Source organism: Grus americana, chromosome 1, assembly GCF_028858705.1.
Source record: "Grus americana isolate bGruAme1 chromosome 1, bGruAme1.mat, whole genome shotgun sequence".
Lineage (NCBI taxonomy): Eukaryota > Metazoa > Chordata > Aves > Gruiformes > Gruidae > Grus > Grus americana.
In genome coordinates, this window is record NC_072852.1 from 37894692 (window position 1) to 37917223 (window position 22532).

Below are 22532 nucleotides of genomic sequence, written 5' to 3' on the forward strand. Positions count from 1 at the left end.
AGAGCGCCAGTGCCAAGAGTGGTGGAAATCCCACTCATGGGCTCTGCTCCTAAACAGGGTAGTGCCAGGGGGAAAGACAGGAGATGGATCAGAGCTACTTCCTGCCTTCTCCTCCTGGTCACCCCAGAAGCAACACAGCTTTACCTCCATACAGCAGCAAGGAAGCGTGGTGCTGGTAGGACAGGAGCCTGTATCTCACTTCTCATTTGGTTTCATCTCACCCACCAGGAATCTGTCTTGAAAAACAAGAATTAAAAAGGCTCACTTCTTAGTGTGATATAAGATGAAAGAGAAGATACATTTTGGCCCATGTATAAGAGCTGGACTTTGAAAACTTTTGAACAATTCCAGAGAGCAACATGAAAATCATAGTGTTGTGGCAGGACATGGCAACTGGGAATGACATGAGGTCTCAGGTAATTGAGTTGAAGCTAAAAGGAACAAGAGCCCTGATAGAGCAAAGCCACCTCACACGGGCGCTGCAATCCCCATGTTCTGGTCTGACAGTGAGGTTCAGCTGGGATGTTGTGATTACCATTTAATGTCCGGTTTAATATCTTAGTGAACAAGCTACTGACAGCATAGCTGAAGGGGGAAAATATGTTTTTCCCAGCAAAGTGAATACAGAATATTGACAAGTAGGGAACTGTTCTCACCAGAACGTAATTTTCTCTTCACCTTTGAGCTCGCTTTCTGTAAAAGGCATTAGCTTCATACTCCTTTGGCAAAGTCAACCACAACAAACATCCACAGTTTGAGCTGTGCAATACATGAACTTTGAAATGTTCATTTTTGGAATAATTATTACACACACCCATTGAAATTTCAGTTTCCATGCTAAAAAAAAAGGGTTAATGAGAATGAGATTTCTGGCAGTGAGAGAATTGTCTCAGATTAAATGCTTTCTAAACATTACATATAGATTTATTGTATTCCTTTCTAGAAAGTAATATCAAATCAGAGTATTTGCCCTTTCTTCCCAGTTCAAGGTAAGTTGCGGTCACTCTTTCAGAGTATTTCTGGGTTGACTCATCTCAAGTTAAGATACAAACCGCTAAAAAGAAAAGTGACAGAGGGCTTTTTCACTATTGCCAGCTTTTCTGAAGAGCTAATGGAAGACAAACTGGTTGAAATTCTGTTTGCCCAAGGCAAACAATTTTTTTGATGTGTGAGTAAGGTATTAGTTTTTTTCATCATAGTAAACATAGGACAAGTAGGACTGTGTGCCTAGGCTTGTAAATTTTCATGACAGCTTTGCATACTAGAATGATTCATATAATGAAATAATGCTGGAAGTTAATAAAAGAAACGCAACTTCTCACATCATCCAGATACTCACAAAGAAACAGAATCCTACAGCTTCTTGAAGTCAGTAAAATGATGCCAAATGATTTCAGCAGCTTTGGAACGTTCTCACGAAGACCAGTTCAAATTCTCCTTCCACGTTGGTACCTGCTTTGCATGGTAATTTATCCAGGGCGTTGCTCTAGCAGAAGGTAAGTAAAATACTTAACACTAAAGACAGAAGAATCACTCCTGTGTTTCATTAGCAAAGTAGTGAAAATCAGGGAAAAGAGACAGTCTAGCTCTAAATACCAATCTGGACACAGTTCTGTCCTAGAAGAGGACTCAAGCAGACCTCAGACGCCTGTCTCCAAAAGTGTTATATAAAGATCACTAAACAGTTGGCCATACACCTAACCTTGCTGCATGCACACTTGTCTGCTTGACCTAAAACCATCTCCTCAATTCCTGCTTTTGGGCACACAGAGGATCAGACTCATCTGAGCAGCAAAATGGCTGTTCTGGACCTGCAATTAAACAGATCCAGAAAACAGAGACTGCTTAGCCAGAGAAAGAAGAAAAGGAAAAAGGTTTAATGTCTAAAATTGATACCATGAGATCAAACTTAGGCACTGCAGGGCTTAGTGTTGGATGTTGTCCTAGTTTCAGCAGGGATAGAGTTAATTTTCTTCCTAGCAGCTGGGGTAGTGCTGTGTTTTGGAATTAGCATGAGGATAATGTTGATAACACACTGATGTTTTAGTTGTTGCCAAGCAGTCAAGGACTTTTCAGCTTCTCATACTGGCAAGAAGGCCAGGGCTGCCCAGGAAACTGGGAGGGGACACAGCCAGGACAGCTAACCCAGACTGGCCAAAGGGATGTTCCATACCACATGATGTCATGCTCTGTACATAAGTGGGGGAGTTGGCCAGGACGCAGCGCGGCTATGGAACCAGCTTAGCATCGGTTCCAGGTGGTGAGCAATTGTGCTGTGCATCATTTGTTTTGTATATTCTTTTATCATTATTATTATTATCATCATCATCATCCTCTTCTGTCCTATTAAACTGTCTTTATCTCAACCCACGAGTTTTACCTTTTTCTTTTCAATTCTCTCCCCCATCCCACTGGGGGGAGCAGAGTGAGCAAACAGATGTGTGGTTGTTTTAGTTGCTGGCTGGGTTAAACCACAACAGGTGTCTGGTCCCCAAAACAGAGTCCAGGAGCCTGCGCTACAGCTCCATATTGAATGCATAGAGGTAGTCAGGCATCTCAGCTGGGCAACCAAAAGCTCTGTGCACCGCATGGACAGTCACTCGGTGTGAGTCAGCAGGAAAATCTGAACACACATGCCTGTGAAAAGGTGCTTCTCTCAGCACCGAGGTGCCACCTTCCAGGCAGGACCCAGCTGCTCCCAAGGGGAGGTGCTGGCACTCAGCTGGGGGCTTACAACTGCCCTCGGCAGGAGGGGAGCCATGGATTCAGTTTCCACTGCCATTTGCAGATTTTACAATAAGTGGTCACTGGATTACTGAAGGGAAAAATAGACTTTGAAGCCGGGAGCGGTATCCAGGTTTCTGTGACTCCCACTGACTACCCTGAGCATCAGGCTACAGAATTACGCTCCTCCTCATGGTCCCTTGCTCTCTCCCTGCACCAACAAATATTGCGTATTTTGCTGGACTGCAGTGCAACCCCACCAGGAGGAGAGGAAAACGTCTTGATCTTCCACCCGCAAGCAATGATGGCATCCCTTTTCCTTCAGCCAAGTTTTAAAGCAAATGTGCATGCCATGGTTAGCTTTTGGGAAGAAGGGATGTAGGAAGAAGAGGGGATTTTATTCTGGATACCAAACCAACTAATATTGGCACCAAAATTCTGGTGGCAGCAGCTCACCCATCCTCCCCATTTTCTACTGGCTACTATTATTTTGGCCTGCTTACGTATTGATTTTCTAGTACTCCATCCTGATACAGTTCTTTCTCTCTACATCTATAGCTTCATACCTGACTTTGTACAAACTTGGGAGACGCCTGACACAAGCTGTGGGACTCTGCTTTGTATGCCAAATACCTAAAGGCCAGTACCTCACCTGACTCACCAGCACCGAAGTCCTCCGTTGAATTCAGCCAAAGGAAGTTGCAGTTTAAATCCATCAAACAGAAAATTGGACCTGAGAAGAAAAGGAAAAGTTTAACTGCATGGATAAATGTCAATATGCTGTGGGGTTTTTGGGAAGGTGCAGCTGCAGTTGCTTGTGCTCTTGAGGAGTCGACAAAAGCTGCAGCTCTGCAAAATGAACCTGATTTGACTTGTTTCTTGTGACTCCCAGAATTGAGTCATACCGTTCAGTATGTCCAGCTTTGGTAGAAAATCTGTTCGTTACATCACCTCCAGATCAACTATGCAAGTAAAATGGATCTGGCACACATTTTTAACTTGCAATTATTGTCTTTGCCAACTTTTCCTAATTAGTGCAGATTCTCTCCATGACCTGTTTTCAGGAACTGAGCAGTTCAGTCAGGCCTGGCTGATAAGAACCTGTGCTTTTACTTTTACAAAATAACAAAAAGCTCATCTGTAACTTCAAGTTTGCCTTTAGCTGCTGCAAAAAGGTTATAGGTACAAAACAGGCCCCTTTTTTTCAAGGCTAAACCTTGAAAGTCCTTCAAGTCCTTCAAGTCCTCAGCACCGCAGATGTTTTTAATCAGAGAATCTCTTCTCTACTTCATCTCCACATTACTCTATATCTATATAGAGCAGATGTGACTCCCTCGCCGCAATTCCTCACCAGACTGCAGAGTAAGACTTGCTCTCATTTTCTTTCTCTCATGGTCCTGCCTCTTTGTTCTTCAGTGAATCTTATTATCCTATCTGAACAGCCACACAGTTTAATGAGTGGAGCAGAGACTTCTTCCCTGGACGTCATTGCCTATCTAGCAGGCAGGACACTTTCTTGGGCAGTAAGAGACGTGGCTGTGAATCCCCCTGGCTATGGCAGGTATGCTTTCTGAGGGAGTACTCTAACCTGTAGGCAGCTACGCAGTGGAAAAGACTGGACTGTGCCCCTTTCTTTAAAAGAATAACTGTTGGTATCAAGGGCTATCTGCCTGTACGGGCAAGACACCTGCACCCATGCTGGAGAGCTGAGGAGGGATTCCAGGCTTCCCCTCATGCCCACATCTCCTGGCCCACATAAGGCAGCTCCCACACGGCACACAGGATTTTCTGGGCGATCGCTTCTCCCCACACACTATAAAAGGGAAGTGAACAGCTAAGACTGCGCTTGGCATTAGGCACTGCAGTGCTTGATTTGTAGGGACTAAAGTCTTACACTGGGCCAATGTGATGATCTAACAGACAACCTCTGACGTGTGCTGATAACCCTGCATCAATCCTTCACAGTTCTCTTTATAAAGAGATATAAAGTCCTCCCAGTCTAACCCAATTTCAAACCAAAGCAAGAAACTCCAACAAAAAAACCTCTTGTGCTAGATGGTTCTGTCCTGCCCTGCCCTGACTGCTCAGATGGGATGCATCAGCTGCTGGTCACCCAGCCCACTGCGACTGCTTGAGTGCTGCTCATAAGGCTCTAGATTTCAGAACTGGCTCTTGGCTCTGCTCCACGGACTGAACTTGCCAACTTCTGAGTCATGTCCTCTTGCCATGGGTTTGGGTTTTGAGATTGGAGGTTTTTCTCTCTGTAAGTACTTCCGAGTTAGGTGAGAAGGTTTGGGGGAAGGAAGGACGGACAGATATTATTTGGGTCTTCTAATTAGAATCTCTTCGCTATATGTTTCATAGAATCACAGAAAGGTTGAGGTTGGAAGGGATCTCTGGAGGTCATCTAGTCCAACCTCCCCTGCTCAAGCAAGGTCACCAGAGGCAGGTTGACCAGGACTGTGTCCAGATGGCTTTTGAATATCTCCAAAGATCGAGATGACAACCTGTTGTTTTATAATGTTCATATTCATGGTTAGTGCATTTCTTATGTTTTATAAAATTAGGTGAGGACTCCATACACATCGTAGAAAAAAAAAATGTGCAACATAAAATTAGTGTTCAACATTCTGAGTATGAAGCATTAGTGGCCCAGAAAATCTGGCCTTTTTTCTCATTTAACCATACAGTGCAAAAGCTGTACAGAGATGAGTATGATATGAGGGAGTATTATTAATGCCATCCTCTCTCAGATGATCTCCCAGGGCTATTTTCTTAGATGGAGTGATCTAGCACTCAGTTATTTCTTGAAGGTTCCTTAAGAGGCAATTAGGTGTAGAGACACCAAAAGAACACAATCAAAATAGGGAGTAGGGCCCATATATAAAAATGATTTAAAAAATAAACAAAACAAAACAAAACTGTGAGGGACAGTATCAAAATCCAGAAATACTACATCCACCACCTTCCCTTAATCCACTAAGTGGGTGACCTTATCATAGACGGATATCAATTTAGTTAAACAGGACTTTCCCTTTGTGAAACCATGTTGACTATGCCTAATGACCGCATTATTCTTTAAATGCCTTTCTGTAGTACCCAGTATAATCTTCATATTTTTCCAGGTACTGAGGTTAGACTAACACGTCTGTAGTTCCCTGGGTCTTCCCTCATGCCCCTGTTGTAGACTGGAATAACATTGGCCAGCAGGGACCTCCCCAGACTCCCAATACCTTTCGTAGATGATTGAGAGGGGTCCTGCCATAATATCCACTATCTTCTTCAGTACTCTGGGATGAATCCCATCTGGCCCCTTGGACTTGTGAACATTCAGCTGATACAGCTGTTCCTTATAATTTCAGTGTCCACAAATGGAAAGTCATGGTCTTCCGACTCAGGGGACTGGGCAGCCCAAGGTCTATCAGTATTATTAAAGACTGAGGCAAAAACCACATTGAATGGCTCCGCTTTTTCTTCATCCTTATTAGTCGGATGACCATCTTCAACAAGTATCAGTCCAATGTTTTCTTTATACCTCCTCTTACTATTAACATACTTAAAAAAGCCCTTCTTATTGTCTGAAACAACACTGGCCAGTTTCAACTCTAATTGAGCTTTGGCCTTTCGTGTCTGCTCCCTGCATATACGAAACACAGCACTGTACTCTTCCCGCAAAGCCTGACCTTGCTTCTAAAGATCATACAATTTCTTTTTCCTCTTGAGCCTGCTCAAGGCAGTGGGATTTCTTGCTCCTGTGCTCCTAAAAGGTGGTTCTTAAAGACAGACCAGCACTCGTGGGCTCCTAAGCTCTCAAAAGCAAATTCCCAGGGTACTCTGCTAAATAGCTCCCCAAATAGCTTAAAGTTTGCTCTCTTGAAGTCCAGGATAGCCATTCTGCTGTGTTTTTTTCTCATTATGCTGAAAATGTTAAACTCAACCATTTCATGATCACTGTGGCCAAGACAGCCACCTACCATCATATCCCCCACAAGTCTTTCTCTATTCACAAATAGCAAGTCTAGGAGGAGATATTTCCTAGTTGGCTCACTGAGTACCTGTGACAAGAAGTTCTTTCCTATAAACTTAAAGAATTTCCAAGACCTGTTTGCCACAGCAGTAGGATATTCCCAGCTGATGTTTGGGAAGCCAAAATCTCCCATAAGGACAAAGGCTACCGATGCAGACATTTCTCCTAATTGCCTATAGAATAACTCCTCAGTGTTTACATCCTGGCTGCGGTAGACACCCACTACAATATCTCCTTTGTTTTTCATCCCCCTAATCCTCACTCAGAGGCTCTCAACCACATCATCACTAACTGTAAGGGCTACACAGTCAAACCTCTCCCTTATGTATAGTGGGACACCCCCACCTCCCCTGCCCTGCCCATCCCTCCTGAACAGCTGGTAGCCTCCACCCCAGCACTCCAATCATGGGACTCATTCCACCAAGTCTCACTAATACCAATGATATCATAGCTCTGGGAGCTGACCAATGCTTCTGGTGCATTCCATTTGTTTCTCATAGTGCGTGCATTGGTGTACAAGCATTTCAGATATGCTCTTGAGCCCTCTGCGCTCCCAGGAGCAGTGTAAATGTTCTCACTAGCATTGCCACCCTCAGGTGATGCCATACCAACCCTTGGCTTGGCTACTGCAATCTTGTTAGCATCCCCTTCCCCCATCAATTCTAGTTTAAAGCTCTTTTGATCACCCCTGCCAGCTTATGCACAAAGACCCATTTTCCCCATCAGGACAGGTGGATTCTGCCAGGCCCCAGCATACCTTGTCTCTCAAAGGTTCTTCCATGGTTTAAAAATCGAACATTTTGCTGCAGGCACCAGTCCTGGAGCCAGGTGTTGTTATCCTGGGCTTGCCTGTTTCCTCCAAAATCTCCCCCCATTACTGGCAGGATTGAGGAAAACACTACCTGTGCTCCCGAACTTTTTAGCCACCTTCCCAGAGCTCTGAAGTCTCTTTTGATTGACCTCAGACTCTTTTTTTTGGGGGGAGGAGGGGATGCAGAGGGAAGAGAAGGGAATTCTTAAGTCTCTTGAGAGATCCAACCCAAGAGGGGGTCTCAGAGTTTACTTAAGGCTCTCAAACAGGCAGGACTCCACAAAACGGAGATGTGGTAAAATCATGGCAGCCTTTGTATCACCTACCTTCTGGTTAGAGTATTCGCACTGAAAACAGGAGAGCTATTTCTATTTCAGTCCATCAGAGTGAGCTCGAATAGAGGGCTGACTCCCACACTGCAGAGTGTCCCGGCCTCTGTGCTACGGGAACTGTTGACATCGCAGAGTCTCCCTTTCCTGCTGAAGCTGGGCCTGCAAAGATTCATGAGATTTACAATTTCTTCTCTACATATGTTCTTCACAGAGGCTAGTGCACTCAAGACCATAGATTATAGTGTGCGTCAGAGCTGTGATTTTTAAAAGTGTTTTACTAATGTGTTCCACTCTCAGTCTTTTTAAAATACAATGCAGCAGTTACAGTTTGCAGAAACCTGGGAATATAGTCTATATTGGATCTAATTTTTGAGGTGTACTTAGCTTTCCTAAATCCAGATAAAGCATGTTGTAAACTACTGATATGTTACAAGACAGTCTGCTTTCCTTATTAAGATTAGTGGCTTTCCTTACACAGGGTAGAGGTCCAAGCCATAGGAGAGCAAAATAGTCACAGTTTCTAGTCTCTGTGAGTGCAGAGACATGAGTACAATCTGATAGAGAAAAAAGAAGGATCAGTATCCCCTGACTACATGAGGGATGCTTCATAAATCCTATAAATCCTGAAATATTCAAGGAATATTCAAAGAAATATTCAAAGAAAACAGCTTCTATATAATTATCCTTGAACTGCAATACTGTAATGTGTGCTTAGTAACAACAGCAGAAGCAGAGAATGCTTGATTAAGATAAGCCATATTGATGATTGGGAAAAGGAGCTTTATTTTTTTAATAAATGTCATTTTTAAAGCAATCAGGCGGAGTCAGTGTTCTTAATTCTGTGGTCATGCAGTATCACAGGGACATAATTAAAAACACTTACTTTGCAGAGCTGGGAAACATGCAGTTGCCAGGCAACATCTTATATACCTTGAGAACATATAACAATGCACATGATTTATGTAGTGCTGCTGTTGTGTCTCCAGATGCTGATACCATTGTATCTACTGCAGATTCTCATAGGCTGAGCCACCACCTAGCTTTACTCATCATGCTGAGCCTATTCCTTGGTTTGCCAGCACCATCCATCAGCTGCAAGCCCATTTTTAAATCTACAGCTTGAATCACTACTTAATATAGTCAGTAGTGGAAGCACAAGTTGGTTGGGAAGGAGCAGTAATGAACTGCATTAAACTCCATTAATTACTTTTCTTCTCATATCAAATTATCAATCTAAAAATATTAAATTATCAATCTAAAAATTATTAATATAGGTGGTGAGTTTTACAGTATTTGGGAAAATTAAGATATTTATAAAAAGCATATGTCACAAGGCATCGTCTCCCCAGAAGCCACAAAGATTTCTGGGATATGAAAATCACACAAAGCATTACACCCAGAATTAGAAATATTGGAGATCTCCCAAAATAATTGTTCTGTGTTTTCAGGTTCTTGGAAAGTAAGAACCCATTCCCATTCTGGATCTGTTACTTAGCCTGGGCTAGAGTTGGTCATTCACATGGATGTGGCTTCATCTACTGTCACACTTGAAAACTGGTTCTAAACCACCAGTAACCTGTGTTATGAAAGCAAACCCACACCAATTCACATATGTTCAAATGAATGACATGTATTTTGTGTTGTATTTGTTGCAGTTATTTGATGTTGGAGAATGATACTTGCAGGATGATAATATAGGAAACCTTCCTTATCCTAGTACACCTCAGGTGTTGTGGTTTCATAAGCCATGCCACCCTACTCAACACGAACAAATGTATGTACATGGTAGTCACCAGGAAATAATTGGCTTGAGTCTGTATGAAAATAAGGTCCATGTAGGTTAATTTTCTCAGACTTTATACAAACCTTTGGTTCAAATATTATTATATTGTGAGAAGGGAGAACCAGGTACTGTATTCAGGCCAAAAAAAAAAAATAGTGTTTGGAATATTTTCTTTTTGATGTTTGGAGGCTTTGGGTTGGTGTCTGCAGAAACCTTCTCCTGGCAGTAGTCTGCTACCCGCATCTTCCCACTGGAGGGAGCTGTGACATTTGAAATACATCAACAACCTCGGCTAGAAATTGCCCTGGAGGCCCCCAGGAAGGATTTTCTGCACATCTTTTGTCTTCTGCACGTCTGAGAACTAAGGATCATCTTAAACTGATATTGTCAGTTACATGGAGTCTTTGGTCAAAATAAATTTTTGAAGCAGTTGGTGTTAACAGAAAGCTTTCAGTTATATGCATGAGTATGGGAAACAGAGATGACTAAAAAAATACTTGCTTGGAGACAAGCATTTGTGTGTAGTTTGCAATATGTGCACACCCAATTATTGTGACATTGGGCTGCTGAACCTAAATAATAAAGGGAAGCTAAGACTAAGAAAAGTGCAAACAAATGATAAAAATGAAAGGTAAAATTGCTCTTAAACTCCTTACCGATTTCTTCCATGTGGGACACGTCTTCTTGGACACCAGAACAAAAGCTTAAAAGCTTTACTTTGTAGTCACAGTCATGAGGGTAAGATCATTATATTTTACCTTTTAACTACTGTGTGTCTCCTGTTGATGAGAGCCAGCAGCCCAAGGGTGCAGAGAGGGTCAGCTACAACCCAAGGATATGACAGAAAACCAGGTCCAATAAAGGACACAGGCACCTACAGCATCTCCTGCCTCCTGGCCCCTCGTGAGCCCACTCCTCCACAGCAGGCTCCTGGGCATTGCCTACGGAATCACAGGCACCTCAAAATTCACCCCAAACCCTGCATGCTATAAGAAGAGACTTTCATGGCCAGGCAATAAGAAAAGCCAAGGACAGAGAAATGTCCGCTGAAGTCTCCCCCCTGCCCCGGGCGAGGTGTTTAACACAGAGTTTTGAGAGGGAGATTGCAGCAAGAACCACTTTGCCTTTAGAGAACCATGCGCCTATCAAGTATTTAAAAGAACATTGTTTGGGTTAACCCTCGTCTTTTAAAACCCGATGGCAGGAGGAGGACATTATGATGTCTTTTAATACAGGGGAGCAGCAGCCCAAGAAGCAGGAGGTCTGGATTCAATTCCTTCTGCAGCCTGAAACCATTCCAGCTGCCACCACCCAGCTCACCCTGCAGAGCTCTCGGGCCACACTAGCAGCTGGGTTTTTGCGTGATGTTAAACTGGTATTAAGCAAAATGTAGAAATACCAGGTCTACCCAGTCCCAGTTTGGTGCCTGTATCCATTTCTACCTCCGTTTCCCCAGGCATCACCACCTTTAGCCAACTGATACCTCTCCTGCATGATTCTGGTTGTCTCTTTGCAACAGTGAAGGCAAAAGTAGCCAAGGGAAAAAAAGAACTTGGGAAAGGAGCATGTTGCTGCTATCAATAATCAAAAGAGAAAATCCTACAGAAATAGCCTTTCTTTTTCTGCTCTTGTTTCTCTCCACGTATGCCTTGCTTTTGGGCAAGGGCTCAGCCAGAGGGTGGGCCAAGGGGCTGAATTAGAGAAATGGCAGCATGCTGGGTAGACCATTAATAGCAAGGCACTTTTTTAGCCTGATAGGCTGCAGCTGTTCCCACCCCTCTAGCCCACACTAATGAATAAGCAGACTAGCTAGATGTTTCTGCAAAAATGAACAAGGCTGACATTTGAAGTGTTATTGCTGGGCTTCAAAATTAATGCCCTTTTGAGATAAATGAGGGTGGTTTGCAACCTTTAAATTACTGGCATGGACCAAAGCGGCCCAGAAAACTGAGATTCTGCAAAATCGTAATGGCCTGTGAAGGCCATATAAGGATAGAAAGACCAGGAGCTGCGTTCCCCTGTCTAAGTTCTGAGGTCACAGTCCAGCAGCCTTGTTAAAGTTGAAGTCAGATAACAGCAGTATGATGAAGTACATAGGACTGATTTTTAAAAATGCAACATTCTTCATTCTCTGATGCTGCTTCAAGCACAGTTTCTTCTCCTTTTAAACTTAATCCAACTTTTACCGCTCTCCACTCAAAACCATTATCATGAGAAGGTCAGGAGTAACAAAGTAGCAGAAGTATTTCAGTTTTAGCTGAGAACTGATAGAACAGACATAAACAATGCAAATGGGAAATTGAAAACCAAAAGCTAATTATCAGAGTTGCAATAATCTGCTCATCAAAGACTTGAATTACCACTAACACGGCCCCTTCGGTTCACCTGGAAGAGTTCTCTCAAACACACCGGTGTTCCCCCACCAAGCTTGGAAAGAAAAGCTAAACCAAAAACCATCTTCGTGCTTCTCTGCACGATATAGCTGTTAAGTTTAAGAAGTAAGAAAAAGATCCAGAGTAATGCTAGCGCATGCAGGCTGGCAGGTGTAGAGCACATGCAGTTGCCTAAATTTAGGTGTGTGAAGCTCACAAATTGGACATTCAGCTCATTATGTTGAGAAGTGGAATACCAGAGTCTCAAGGCTACCAACAGAACAAAAGTAGCCCTACAGAGAACAGAAACCCTGCAGTGAGAATGCAATTACTTCTATATTTCTTCTCCTTCAAAATGGCAAGACTGCCTCAGTCTCTTCTCATTAAGTGAGAAAGTTATTCCTCAGAATCCATTCCTCCCGGTAATTACTAATTGGGAAGTGAATAGCAACACCAAATAAAAAAAGGATAATATTCTTAACAACAGTAAAAGGCATAAAGTAGCCTCATCACTTTCTATATATTAGTTATATCATTAGTCTTATTAGCACTGCTCAAAATGAACAAGTTAACAAGGAAACATTAAACTGCACTTCATGACTGTAAAGCCAAAGGACTAAATATTGACATACCAATTTCTGCTTTAAGTCTCATTAATTTCTTCAAACAAAACAAAACTAATGTGGGGAGGTTTGGGTTTGGTGCTTTTCTTTTTGCTTTAGAAAAAATGCAATGCTGCTTCACGTCCCAAACTGTATCAGTCCTCCAGAGCTGGAATCTTACCTTATTGAGACAGAAGGATCTCTTTCATTTCAAGTCAGTGATTTCACCTGGAAGATTTTTTTTCTGTGATGTGAACAATTCTCCACTGGATTCAGATGTATTTCATGCTGAGAGCGTTATCGTATGCATTTGAACATGGCAAATTGACTGTACACACACACACACAGAGACATATATAGGAGGTTACCTAATGGTATTTTTCCTGAATCCTCCTTCAGACGACAGGCCAACAGGATTACTTTCCAACATGATTGCAAATAGTAAATGAATAAATGCAGTCTGCATACGCTTAGCTGTGCATTTTATTCAGGAGAAAGGGACTATAAATAATAACCATATTCCTAATAGACTGTTGGTCACATTCAGCATATTACATTCAGGTTTTATGAAGAGGATGTAATTTCTGTCTTATATGACCCCTGGTTATGATAGTAAGGAAAACTGGAACAAAATCCACACTAAACAAAGTGTCTGAAATAAGTTAACTGTAGTAATCACCACCAAGGACATGCCCACCTCTCTTGATTGACTTTTGAAGGAGGTTAAATGCCTTGGTTAAATGACTCATTTAGATTAGACATATGACTTTAGTTGCCTAAATTTAGGTGTGTGAAGCTCACAGAACGGACACTCGGATCATTACTTCCAAAAGAAACCCAGCAATCGCTCAACAGACAAAACCAGTAATCTGAAGAAGTACATAGTACTTCCTGCCTAGGACTTGAAAATGGTTATGGACCTAGGAATAGCAAGAATTTAAAGCACATTACCAATTCTACGTATGCCACCTGTAGATAACCTTACTGTGAAATGAGAATGCCTTTTCTTCATTAACTCTGCGTCTGGAAGAGATTGTGCCCACAGGCCCTTACAGTCAATACACCCATGCCAGGGGTCAGAGTACTCTTTGTTCCTGGAAACGAAAGGTTAGTGACAGCTTAGGCTCACCTAGAAACTCAGGTGAGGGAAACATCTTTCCTGAACGACTGAAGTTTGGGCAGCTCATGATCCTCATTTCATTGCTGTGAAGGTCCAGCTGAATGCTTTACAGCTACTCGCTTTCAGGTCAGCCAGGGTGAAGTCCCAGCTCTTCTGCAGCCTGGGACAAACCCCATAAGCCCAGATTTCATCTCCACGTCTCGGGAGTTTATAAGCACGGAACAGCATTAAGTGCTGCAATGTTGGGGGCAGGGGAGAGAAAAAAAGCCTCGCTGGTTTTATATCTTAGATAAGCAACTGTATTTACTAAAATAATCTCATTCCCAAGCAAATAGATTTGATTCTATAGAAATGTGCATCTTATCAGTGACAAACATTTGAACAAGCTCTTTGAATGGTGCCTCTTACTGATTTTTCAATAACAATCAAATGTTTCATTGTTTCAATTAAAGCTTGGTCTTTCATTTAGAGACTTACTGTCCAACTGTAGAATGACTGATTGACTATAATTATGAAGCAAGATGAATTATTTCTGTCTTCTGTTCAGCCTAAAGAAAATTAGTGTAGGGTTTTGTTGTTTAAGGGGGTCGATGCATTTCATTATGTGCTCAGAGAGAACAGCTCGGTGATATTCCAGCAATCAGTTATATGGTCTATTTTTATTAGCAGCACAAGAAAGCAAATATTGCACAGCTCATCAGGCTGTGTAAATGAAATGCAATAATGAAGTTCTCAAGCAAGCAGAATCCAGCATGCCCGCGTTATTCCCTTTTTGCACTGAGCGCATGAAGTATTGCAGGAACTGCTCTCTGTATAAACACATCTCTGTTTTATCATATATAATTCAGGATTTCCAGTTCCCTGATGGAGTAGATTATCTAACTCCATACACTGAGGTACAGTCCACAAACCCTGCACCAGTACTGTATCGCTGCAGTACCCTACTACACTGCATTATTGATACAACTTGGACTCTTGGAACAACATACGTGCTCTCAATCAGCTTTATCCTAATACTTTTAAATGTCTACAGTGGCCTCCCTGCCAAGACCTGGATATGCTCTACATGCAGTAATTTAGAGTTCACAGAACACCACCGTGGATAAACAAGTGTTTTCAAGCATCATACACAGGTGCACAGGGGTTCATACAACTAGACTGCTCCACAGCTCTAGCACTCGCTGCTCTTGAAATTGATGAGAAGGCTGTGGGCACCTCTTTGGGAACAGGTCTCAAAAGATAGGGATTTCTGTACTAATCTTCTGTGTCCTGTAAGTTACCTCAAACCCGGCATTGCAGAGCCCAGGCAGAGTCTGTTCCTGTGCAATTGCCATCCTCGCAATGGGATTGCAGGCTGTGTAAATCAGTGTGGAATTGAGTCCGGAGACTTGAGCTGCCATGAACATCTTAAAAGAAGATTACACCCATGTAATAATGCACAATCCTTTGCCAATCCCTAAAGAAGGGCAGGGGGAGGAAATCAGATTTCTCAGCCAGCTCAATCCCGGTTGTCCTGGAGGCCAACCCTAACTCAGGGATCCAGAATCTGAGCAGCTCTGAGCCTGGCACGCTCAAACCTACTGGGACACCGGTCCATCCTTGGTCAGTGGTCCTGCCACGGACACACAGCCCTGAGTCAAGTGGCTGAATGCAGGGAGATCAGTCTCCAGAGCCAGAAGACGGTTTCTGCATCTTCACAGGCAATTGCCTTTTCAGAGAAACAGAAATGCTCTCTCTGCAGCCTCCAGTTTGGCTCTGTGGAGCCAGGCCCATCCTCTGGCTGCAGCATCTAGCGCAGGGAGAAGGGGTGGTATAGTGTGTGCTCAGCCCCCCTCTGTACCCTTCTCCTGGGGGTAAAGATCTGGGAGTATTTCCCATCATGGGCTCAGTGGCAAGAGGGGGCTGTGTCCTTCAGCCTCTGGGAGAGGAGGAGGCAGGTAACTTCACATCTACACCTCCAACCACATCTCAGGCATGGTTCTCGTGCCCAGCTCCTGGGCAAGGGAGACAGGGATTGGCCTGGCTGGAGGTGCCAACCTGCATAACCTCGCCCATGGTGCAAGGGGACTTGACCACCATTCTCTGTCCTCACCAGTTGTGTAAACACCGTGCTCTGCAAGACCAGGTGAGACTCACACCTAATCTCTAGCTCATGCCCCATGTCCCCTGGGAATGCAGCCCACTGTCTTGTAAATCAGCCTGTCCCCAGCCTAACAGATGGACTGGAACAGCCAGGAGGCAAGATGTGAGCATCAAAGGCTGAGATGAAAATCAGAGTTGGGTGGGATTACCGAAATGACTGCTCTTTTGAGGCAGGGCTTCTTATTCAAAGGATGTAATTTGACCATCCAGCTTGGAGTTAAATTGGCTTCAGACAGTAACCTCCACTATTAAGATTGCTTTAGGTGATCTGAACTGGGATCAGCACTGGAAAGAGATTGTGCTGAGAAGGCAAGAGGAAGAGATGTAGTAATATTATAGAGATCAACACATGAAGAGGGAAAGGAGAACAGGAACCCTGTTACCCTGATCCTGTAGCAGGGGAGAGCACGGTACCTAACGAAACTGAAATTTGAACAGCAAAGGACAGACGTACACTTAATGCTGAAATGCAGAGGTGTGGAAGAGAGTGACTGCATGCTAAGGCAACACATTTATAAGAATTAAATATAAACAGAAGCAAGAATGTCAGCATGAGTAAGGTAATTGTGCCATTTCCCTCCAAGGGCCAGGACCCCATAGCAGTAAAGCTCAAATCCAGCCAAATTACTGGGTAGCCGGCTTGAACTTTCCCAGCAGCAGATGATCCCACCGTTCAATCCTGTTTGTCCTGAAGGATCCTGTCCAGGATAGGATCTCTGGGCACTTTCACTGCACTAATCATACAGCAGCCACCTTTGTAAAATCCTTGTGAATAGTTTGCCACTTTGCCTAATCACTCTTGGACATACATGATGCCAGCAGAGCCCCCTGTGCCTCCAGAAAGTCCCCTGCCTGCCTTTAACCTCCTCAGGGCTGACCTCCTGGCAGCCCAAAGTCTGCAGCTGTGGCCATGGGGTTTGGCTTTTGGCTTTGACCCATGAACGACAGCCACATTCTTTGCCCATCACAAGGCAGCAGTTTCCACCACTCTTTGCTTTTTCTATGTTTGCATTTTTTTTAGCAAGCTCTTCTCAGAGAAAGGCTGAGTTTCAGGGCAGCCAGGGGAAAGGAAAGGGGTTTTGCAACCTGAGTCACATCTGACTCCTTTTGCAGGTGACTCTCAAGTTTAGAGCCTAGGACCTAGAGTATGGCTACTGGGTCTGTGAACCGCTCAGCTCCTGGCACACACGGCCTCATCTCTGCCTGCAGAGCTGGCAGCCAGCTCATCCTCCGCAGCCCTGAAGGGCTGAGCCAGGTGCCAGCTCTGCAGGCAGGGAAGAAGACTGTCCCCATCGCTGCTGGAGGCACCCAGGAGCAAGGGCACGCCTGGGTGATCTCTCCCTCTTGGTGACTTGCCCCATGCTTCCAACTCCAGCTCTTCCTGCCCTTCTGGACCACCTTCTTCCCCGTCTCGCAGCCCCAGCTTCGTGGGAAGAGCTGTGCACTATCACTCACCAGGCTGGAGTCCATCCTTCTGACAACACTGAATGCGACCATCTGACAGGGCCAGCCCTCACGCGTGCCATGCACAGCACTTCAAGGGAGCAGCACTTTGGACAGCCTCCCACCGTGTGTTGTTTCCCCCATGAGCTGAGGGACTGCCCCACGCAGGGGTGCCGGCAGTCCTGCGAGAACAAGCTGCACCCGAAGGGGAGCACCACGTGGGCGAGGGCGCAGGAAGCGTGACCTGCTGTGCTGGGGGACAAGGCTCTCCCCTCAGTGCCACCATGCCCCTGGCTCCGCTCAGCACAGCCGTGCCCAGCCTCCAAAGAAACGGGGGAGGAAACCGTGGTCCCCGAAGGACAAATGTCCCCCCCCGTGCGGCTTGCCGGTGGCAGCAGCGCGGGGTTTTAACTTTCGCCGCCGGATCAAGGGCTTTCTGTCACCATATCGCCGCCCCACACCCTTGTCCCCTGAGGGCCACCCGGCCACCATATGCTCTAAGCCGGCGGCGGGACGGAGGCAGCTGCTCCTTCCCTCCCGCCCTCGCCCGGGCCCGCCGGGCCTGCTAGGCCTCCCGCCGCGGGGCAGCCGAGGGAGTCGGGCGGCGGGGCCTGCGGGCGGTGGGCGGCGGCCGTGCTCCTCCCCCGGCTGCTGGCAGGGGGGAGGCGGAGCGGGCGCCACCGGGGACGAGGCGAGCGAGGAGCGGAGGCGGGTAGGGAGGCAGGAAGGGAGGAGAGAGCGGCGGGAGGGCGGGGAGAAGTTTATTCCCGGAGACACCTCTCCAGGGGGCGGTAGGGGTGTCGCTCCGCGACGGCCGCTGCTCGGGCTGCGGGGCTGGGACATGCGCCTCCCCGCTGCTGCCCGGGGTTAGTCACGGCGGGGCGCCGGCCCCGAGTCCCCACCCAGGCGAGCGCGGCGACAGGAGTAACTAGTGCCTCTGGCGTACGGACGGAGCGCGGTCGCCTGCCTCCCGCCCACCGCCTGCGCCCTCTCCCTCCTTCTCTTCCCCTTTCCTGGGTGCGTGAGGAGAGATAACAATGGTGGGGCGCAGCCGCCGGGCCCCCACCCTCGCCTAGTGGAAACGGGTGCCCCGCGGCCAGCGGCGGCTCCTCCGCCGCCCCGCCCTGCGGCGGCCCCGGGCCGCGGATCGCGTTGCTGCCGGCGGCGGTGCCTGGAGGCGATGGTGCCCGCGCCGGGGTTAGTCTGATCGCAGCCTCCCCGCCTCGCAGCCTCCGGTGCCGGCGGCGCTCCCGCGGGGTCAGCCGCCCGCCGCCGCGCTCGCCCGGGCTTGTGGCCATCTGATATAACTTGGGAGCCACTCCAGAAAAATAATAATAATTAATAATAATAATTTAAAACAAAGAGAAGAAGGGGAGAAGCGGAAGAAGCAAGTGGATAATGTCAACCCCGAGCAGATTCAAAAAGGACAAAGAAATTATAGCGGAGTATGAAAGTCAAGTGAAAGGTAAGCGCGGGGCGCGGGAGGCGTCTCCCCGGCCTCAGGGGCGCCGGGCGGCGGCGGCGGCAGCGAGAACCCCCGCGGCGGGCCGCCCCCCCGCCCTGCCGGCCCCTTCCCCCGGGCTGCGGGCCGAGGCCGCCACTGCCGTCCGGGCGGTCGGTTCTTGTTGCCCGAACTTCGGGGCGGCGGCGGCGGAGGGGAGTGGGCGGCGGGCGCTGCCCCCCCCACACTCCGAGCGGCGCCGGTTTGTGTGAGGGGCTGGCGGGGGCAGGAGCCGGGCGGCAGCTGCGGCGGTTGTCCGCTGCCCGGCCCCGGCGGAGCACCTTCCCTTCCTCCACCGACTTCGGTAACACGGGGGGGCGGTGGGTGTTTAAAAAAAAAAAAAAAAAGGCTTGGCAGTCAAACTGAAGCGAGAGACAATAGTAAGCCATACCCCTTTCTTAAGGCACATGGCTGGTGTCCCCCACCCTCCCCTCAGGGTTGTAGGTTCTGTGTTGGGCTGTGGAACATGGCTAATAAAGAATTATCCTTGACTATTGAATGAGCCCTTTCAGCCATCCCAGGAAGTATTTCAGCCTCGCATCGCCCGGCTTGTATTGCGTCCAACTATTGTGCCAAGGACAGCACCGGCAGACCCTGGCTTGAGCCACCAGCACTTCCAGACCCTTGGGTTTCCTCTGCTCACATAGCGTTTTCCCCTCTGCCAGTGTCTCGGGTGGAACAGAGGATGAGAAAGTATGACATGGGCGGTGGGGTGTGGGTCTGTTGGTGCACATCCTTTTCTTCTGGGTGCTGTCGGGGAATATATTGCATAATACACAAATTGCAATAAATCCAAGCTTCAAGGATGGATGCGAACCTGAAATACAGCATTTAAAAAGCTATGCAACACCTGAACTTTGTTTATTAAAATAATGTGTGTGTGCTCTTTATGTACCTGGGGCTGGACCTTCCTTGATGCTGCCTGCAGTCTACGATGTGCAGAGATGGAGCGTGTCCCCATGCAGGTCCATGGGCTTTTGGAGCCCTCCTGCCCCACGCAGGCAAGGGCTGGGGACCTTCAGACTGAGGTGTCTGAAATGGGGTGGGAGGAACCACTCCTCAGCTGTTCAAAGGTTGACTTTCTGTAATTGTACAGTATTTTTTCCTCTTACTTGATCCTGGAGATCAAATTTTCAAGACAATTCTTGGGGGTTTATTGTCTTTTTTTCTCTTAAAAGGAAAGAGGTAGTTGTTCAGTTTTCTTCTTCCTAAGCTTAACTTTTTGTGAAAAATACCTGTCACCAATGAAAGTCTTTTTGTGTCCAGGAAGGAATTTAGGCTTAAAATAAGAGACCTGCCAGATAGGTAGTCAGTGAGGGGTCTTCTCTGAGCTGGCAGGTAGGCCATGCTTCAAGTGTTTGTTTGAAATGGGCAGGGCTGAGACAGCTCTCACATAGCTGGTGGATTCACTGCCATTGAGCCCTTGGAGGATTGGTGCTTCTGCCTCTCTGTGGAGATGGTGGAGATTTGTCTTGATCACTGAGCAGGAAAAATGTTCAAGATCTTAAGCTCTTTGCAGAGCATGCAGGCTGTTCTTTGCCTCCTCCTAACATGATTGTTACGGGCTCAGCCTTTATTAACTACAGCCAGTTGCTATATAAGCTGTTCTTTTATTTTGAATAGTGAAGAAAAAATACCGTGCCCATCAGCTACATGTATCAGATCATTTCATAAACAACAAAGATTAAGGTAGCAAGCATCTCTGATAAACTGGCTCCTTGGTGTCATGGTCTGGTCCCCCCATCATAATTGCAGTGGGAGGTGGCATTTGTAAACATAGCTTAGTAGGAATTTTTACTTGCTTTTTCTCCTTTGTGGTGGTCTGTGGTATGTCTGGTCGTGACTGCCTCACTTCAATTGTTGATTAGCAGCTGTTTGAAAAAGTATGCTGGGCTAGAAATTGTCGCCAGAGCTTCTTTTTCTTTAACCAGCATCACTACGATCATATTTCAGGTGGCAAGAACTGTCTGTACTAAGACATAATTCTGCTCAATGCTAGCTCAGTGATAACAAAAAGTAATGATAGCATTGTGTGATACCTTGAAAATCTTTTTGATGTTGGGGGGTTAAGGGCTAAGGAATCAGTCCTAGTTAGACAGCAAGGTAACTTTAAGTAAATATAACTGCAGGAAATGCAGGTCCCTATATACTACCTGAAATTTAATGCATTAGGGTAGGAGAAAGGGTGTGGCCAAAACACTTTCGCTGCTTATGATTTCTGGTGTTTGCAATGGCTAACTGATTTCTCACTGCTGATGTTTTTAGTTGCCTGAAGGATCTGGACAATTTGGCAGCAAACTGGCCATTTGAGGTCCTCCAGACAGGCACGTGCAAAGGAGTGTAACACCACATATATCCCTTACCTTGTTATGAGATTGCATTGAGCCCAGCGTGCTGAACACCAGTGTTAGAGATTCAGAAACCATACCACTTATGTGTGCGTTTGTAAATCCTGTCGTAAGATGTCTGAATATTGATACTGAAGAAAGAGGGGCCTCTAATGTACATGGCCTGTAGGGTATGTATATGGTGCCATATTTGGAAATGAGGATTTAACAGTGCCATTCTTCACATAGCTTTTCTGCTCTTAACTGCTTAAATAGGAAACAGTAACAGATGTTAATTGTTCTGCCTGGTTCCTGGGTGGTGTAAATTGACATCTTCTCCTTGGACTTTTAGCAGTATCAGTAGATTGTCTGTTGCTTTAGTGGAGGTCATACAGGAACAGTAGAAAGCCTGCAAATGTTACCTGTTTGTCAAGCTGAAGCAGGCAAGGTACTTCTGATTTGTTGGGCAGAGCATCTTACTGCACTTTTTTTTTTTTTTTCCCCAACATCCCTGTTCTTCAGGCTACCTTCTGTCAAGAACTATCTGAATTGTAGCAGTAAGGGAATTGTGTTTGCTTTCCAGCACATCATATAGAAAGCAGAAGGATATTTCTTAAGGATGTCTTATTATTGAAGTTAGATCTGTCTAGATGGATACCTATACCCATTGTTTGGGGGATGTAAGGCTATTATGATGACATAGGTACCTTAATTTGTAGACATAAAGGTGTGTGGGAAGTATTGCTTGGTTCTGTAACTCTTACTCATTGGAAGTGAGCTATCTTGATGCACTTCAGTTCCAGTATGACCTTGTTACTTGATAATTTTGCTGAAGCACCTACTTCTCAGCAATGTTTCACTTTCTAATTCAACAGCTTTAGGAAAGACATCAAGAGCTTGTTTATTCAAGAACATTTTGACAGTTCTGAGGAACAATTTATATTATTGTTAAAATGTTTTGGGCAGCGTGCCGTGTAGGCTTCCTGCGACTGTATTGGATTACTGAGTAAAATCACTTCTTAAAATATCCCTGATCATCCAGACTATCAATTGTATGTGTTTTTTGGGTTTGGTTTGTTGTTTTTTTTTTCAAAAGAATGTGATAATTTTATAGGCCCCCTGAAGTCACTGAAGGTAGGTTTCCTACCAACCTTGCAGCTGGGCTGGGGGATATGATTAGAGCTAAAAAATGGAGGGAATCCAATTTAAATGGATACTGGTGGTATAGTTAGGAGCTGAGTATTATCTTTCTGATATGTGACCCTACTTAGATTTATACAAAGCATTCCTCAACTCAAAGCTCAGTTGACTGTAGTAGCCTATTATTATCCTACTTTTTGTATTCTGA

General features: G+C 45.7%; 1 protein-coding gene across 2 annotated transcripts in view; it reads left to right on the forward strand.

Annotated features, from left to right (window-relative positions):
• Positions 1-18679: 18679 nt before the first annotated feature.
• The window catches only part of SRGAP1 (SLIT-ROBO Rho GTPase activating protein 1), a 157249-nt gene continuing 153396 nt past the window's right edge, over positions 18680-22532 (forward strand). For both annotated transcript variants that reach the window (XM_054813319.1, XM_054813320.1), the window contains exon 1: positions 18680-18821. In XM_054813319.1, coding sequence (XP_054669294.1) covers positions 18755-18821 — 67 coding nt within the window. In that variant the 5' untranslated portion in view covers positions 18680-18754. The remainder of the gene's footprint in view (positions 18822-22532) is intronic.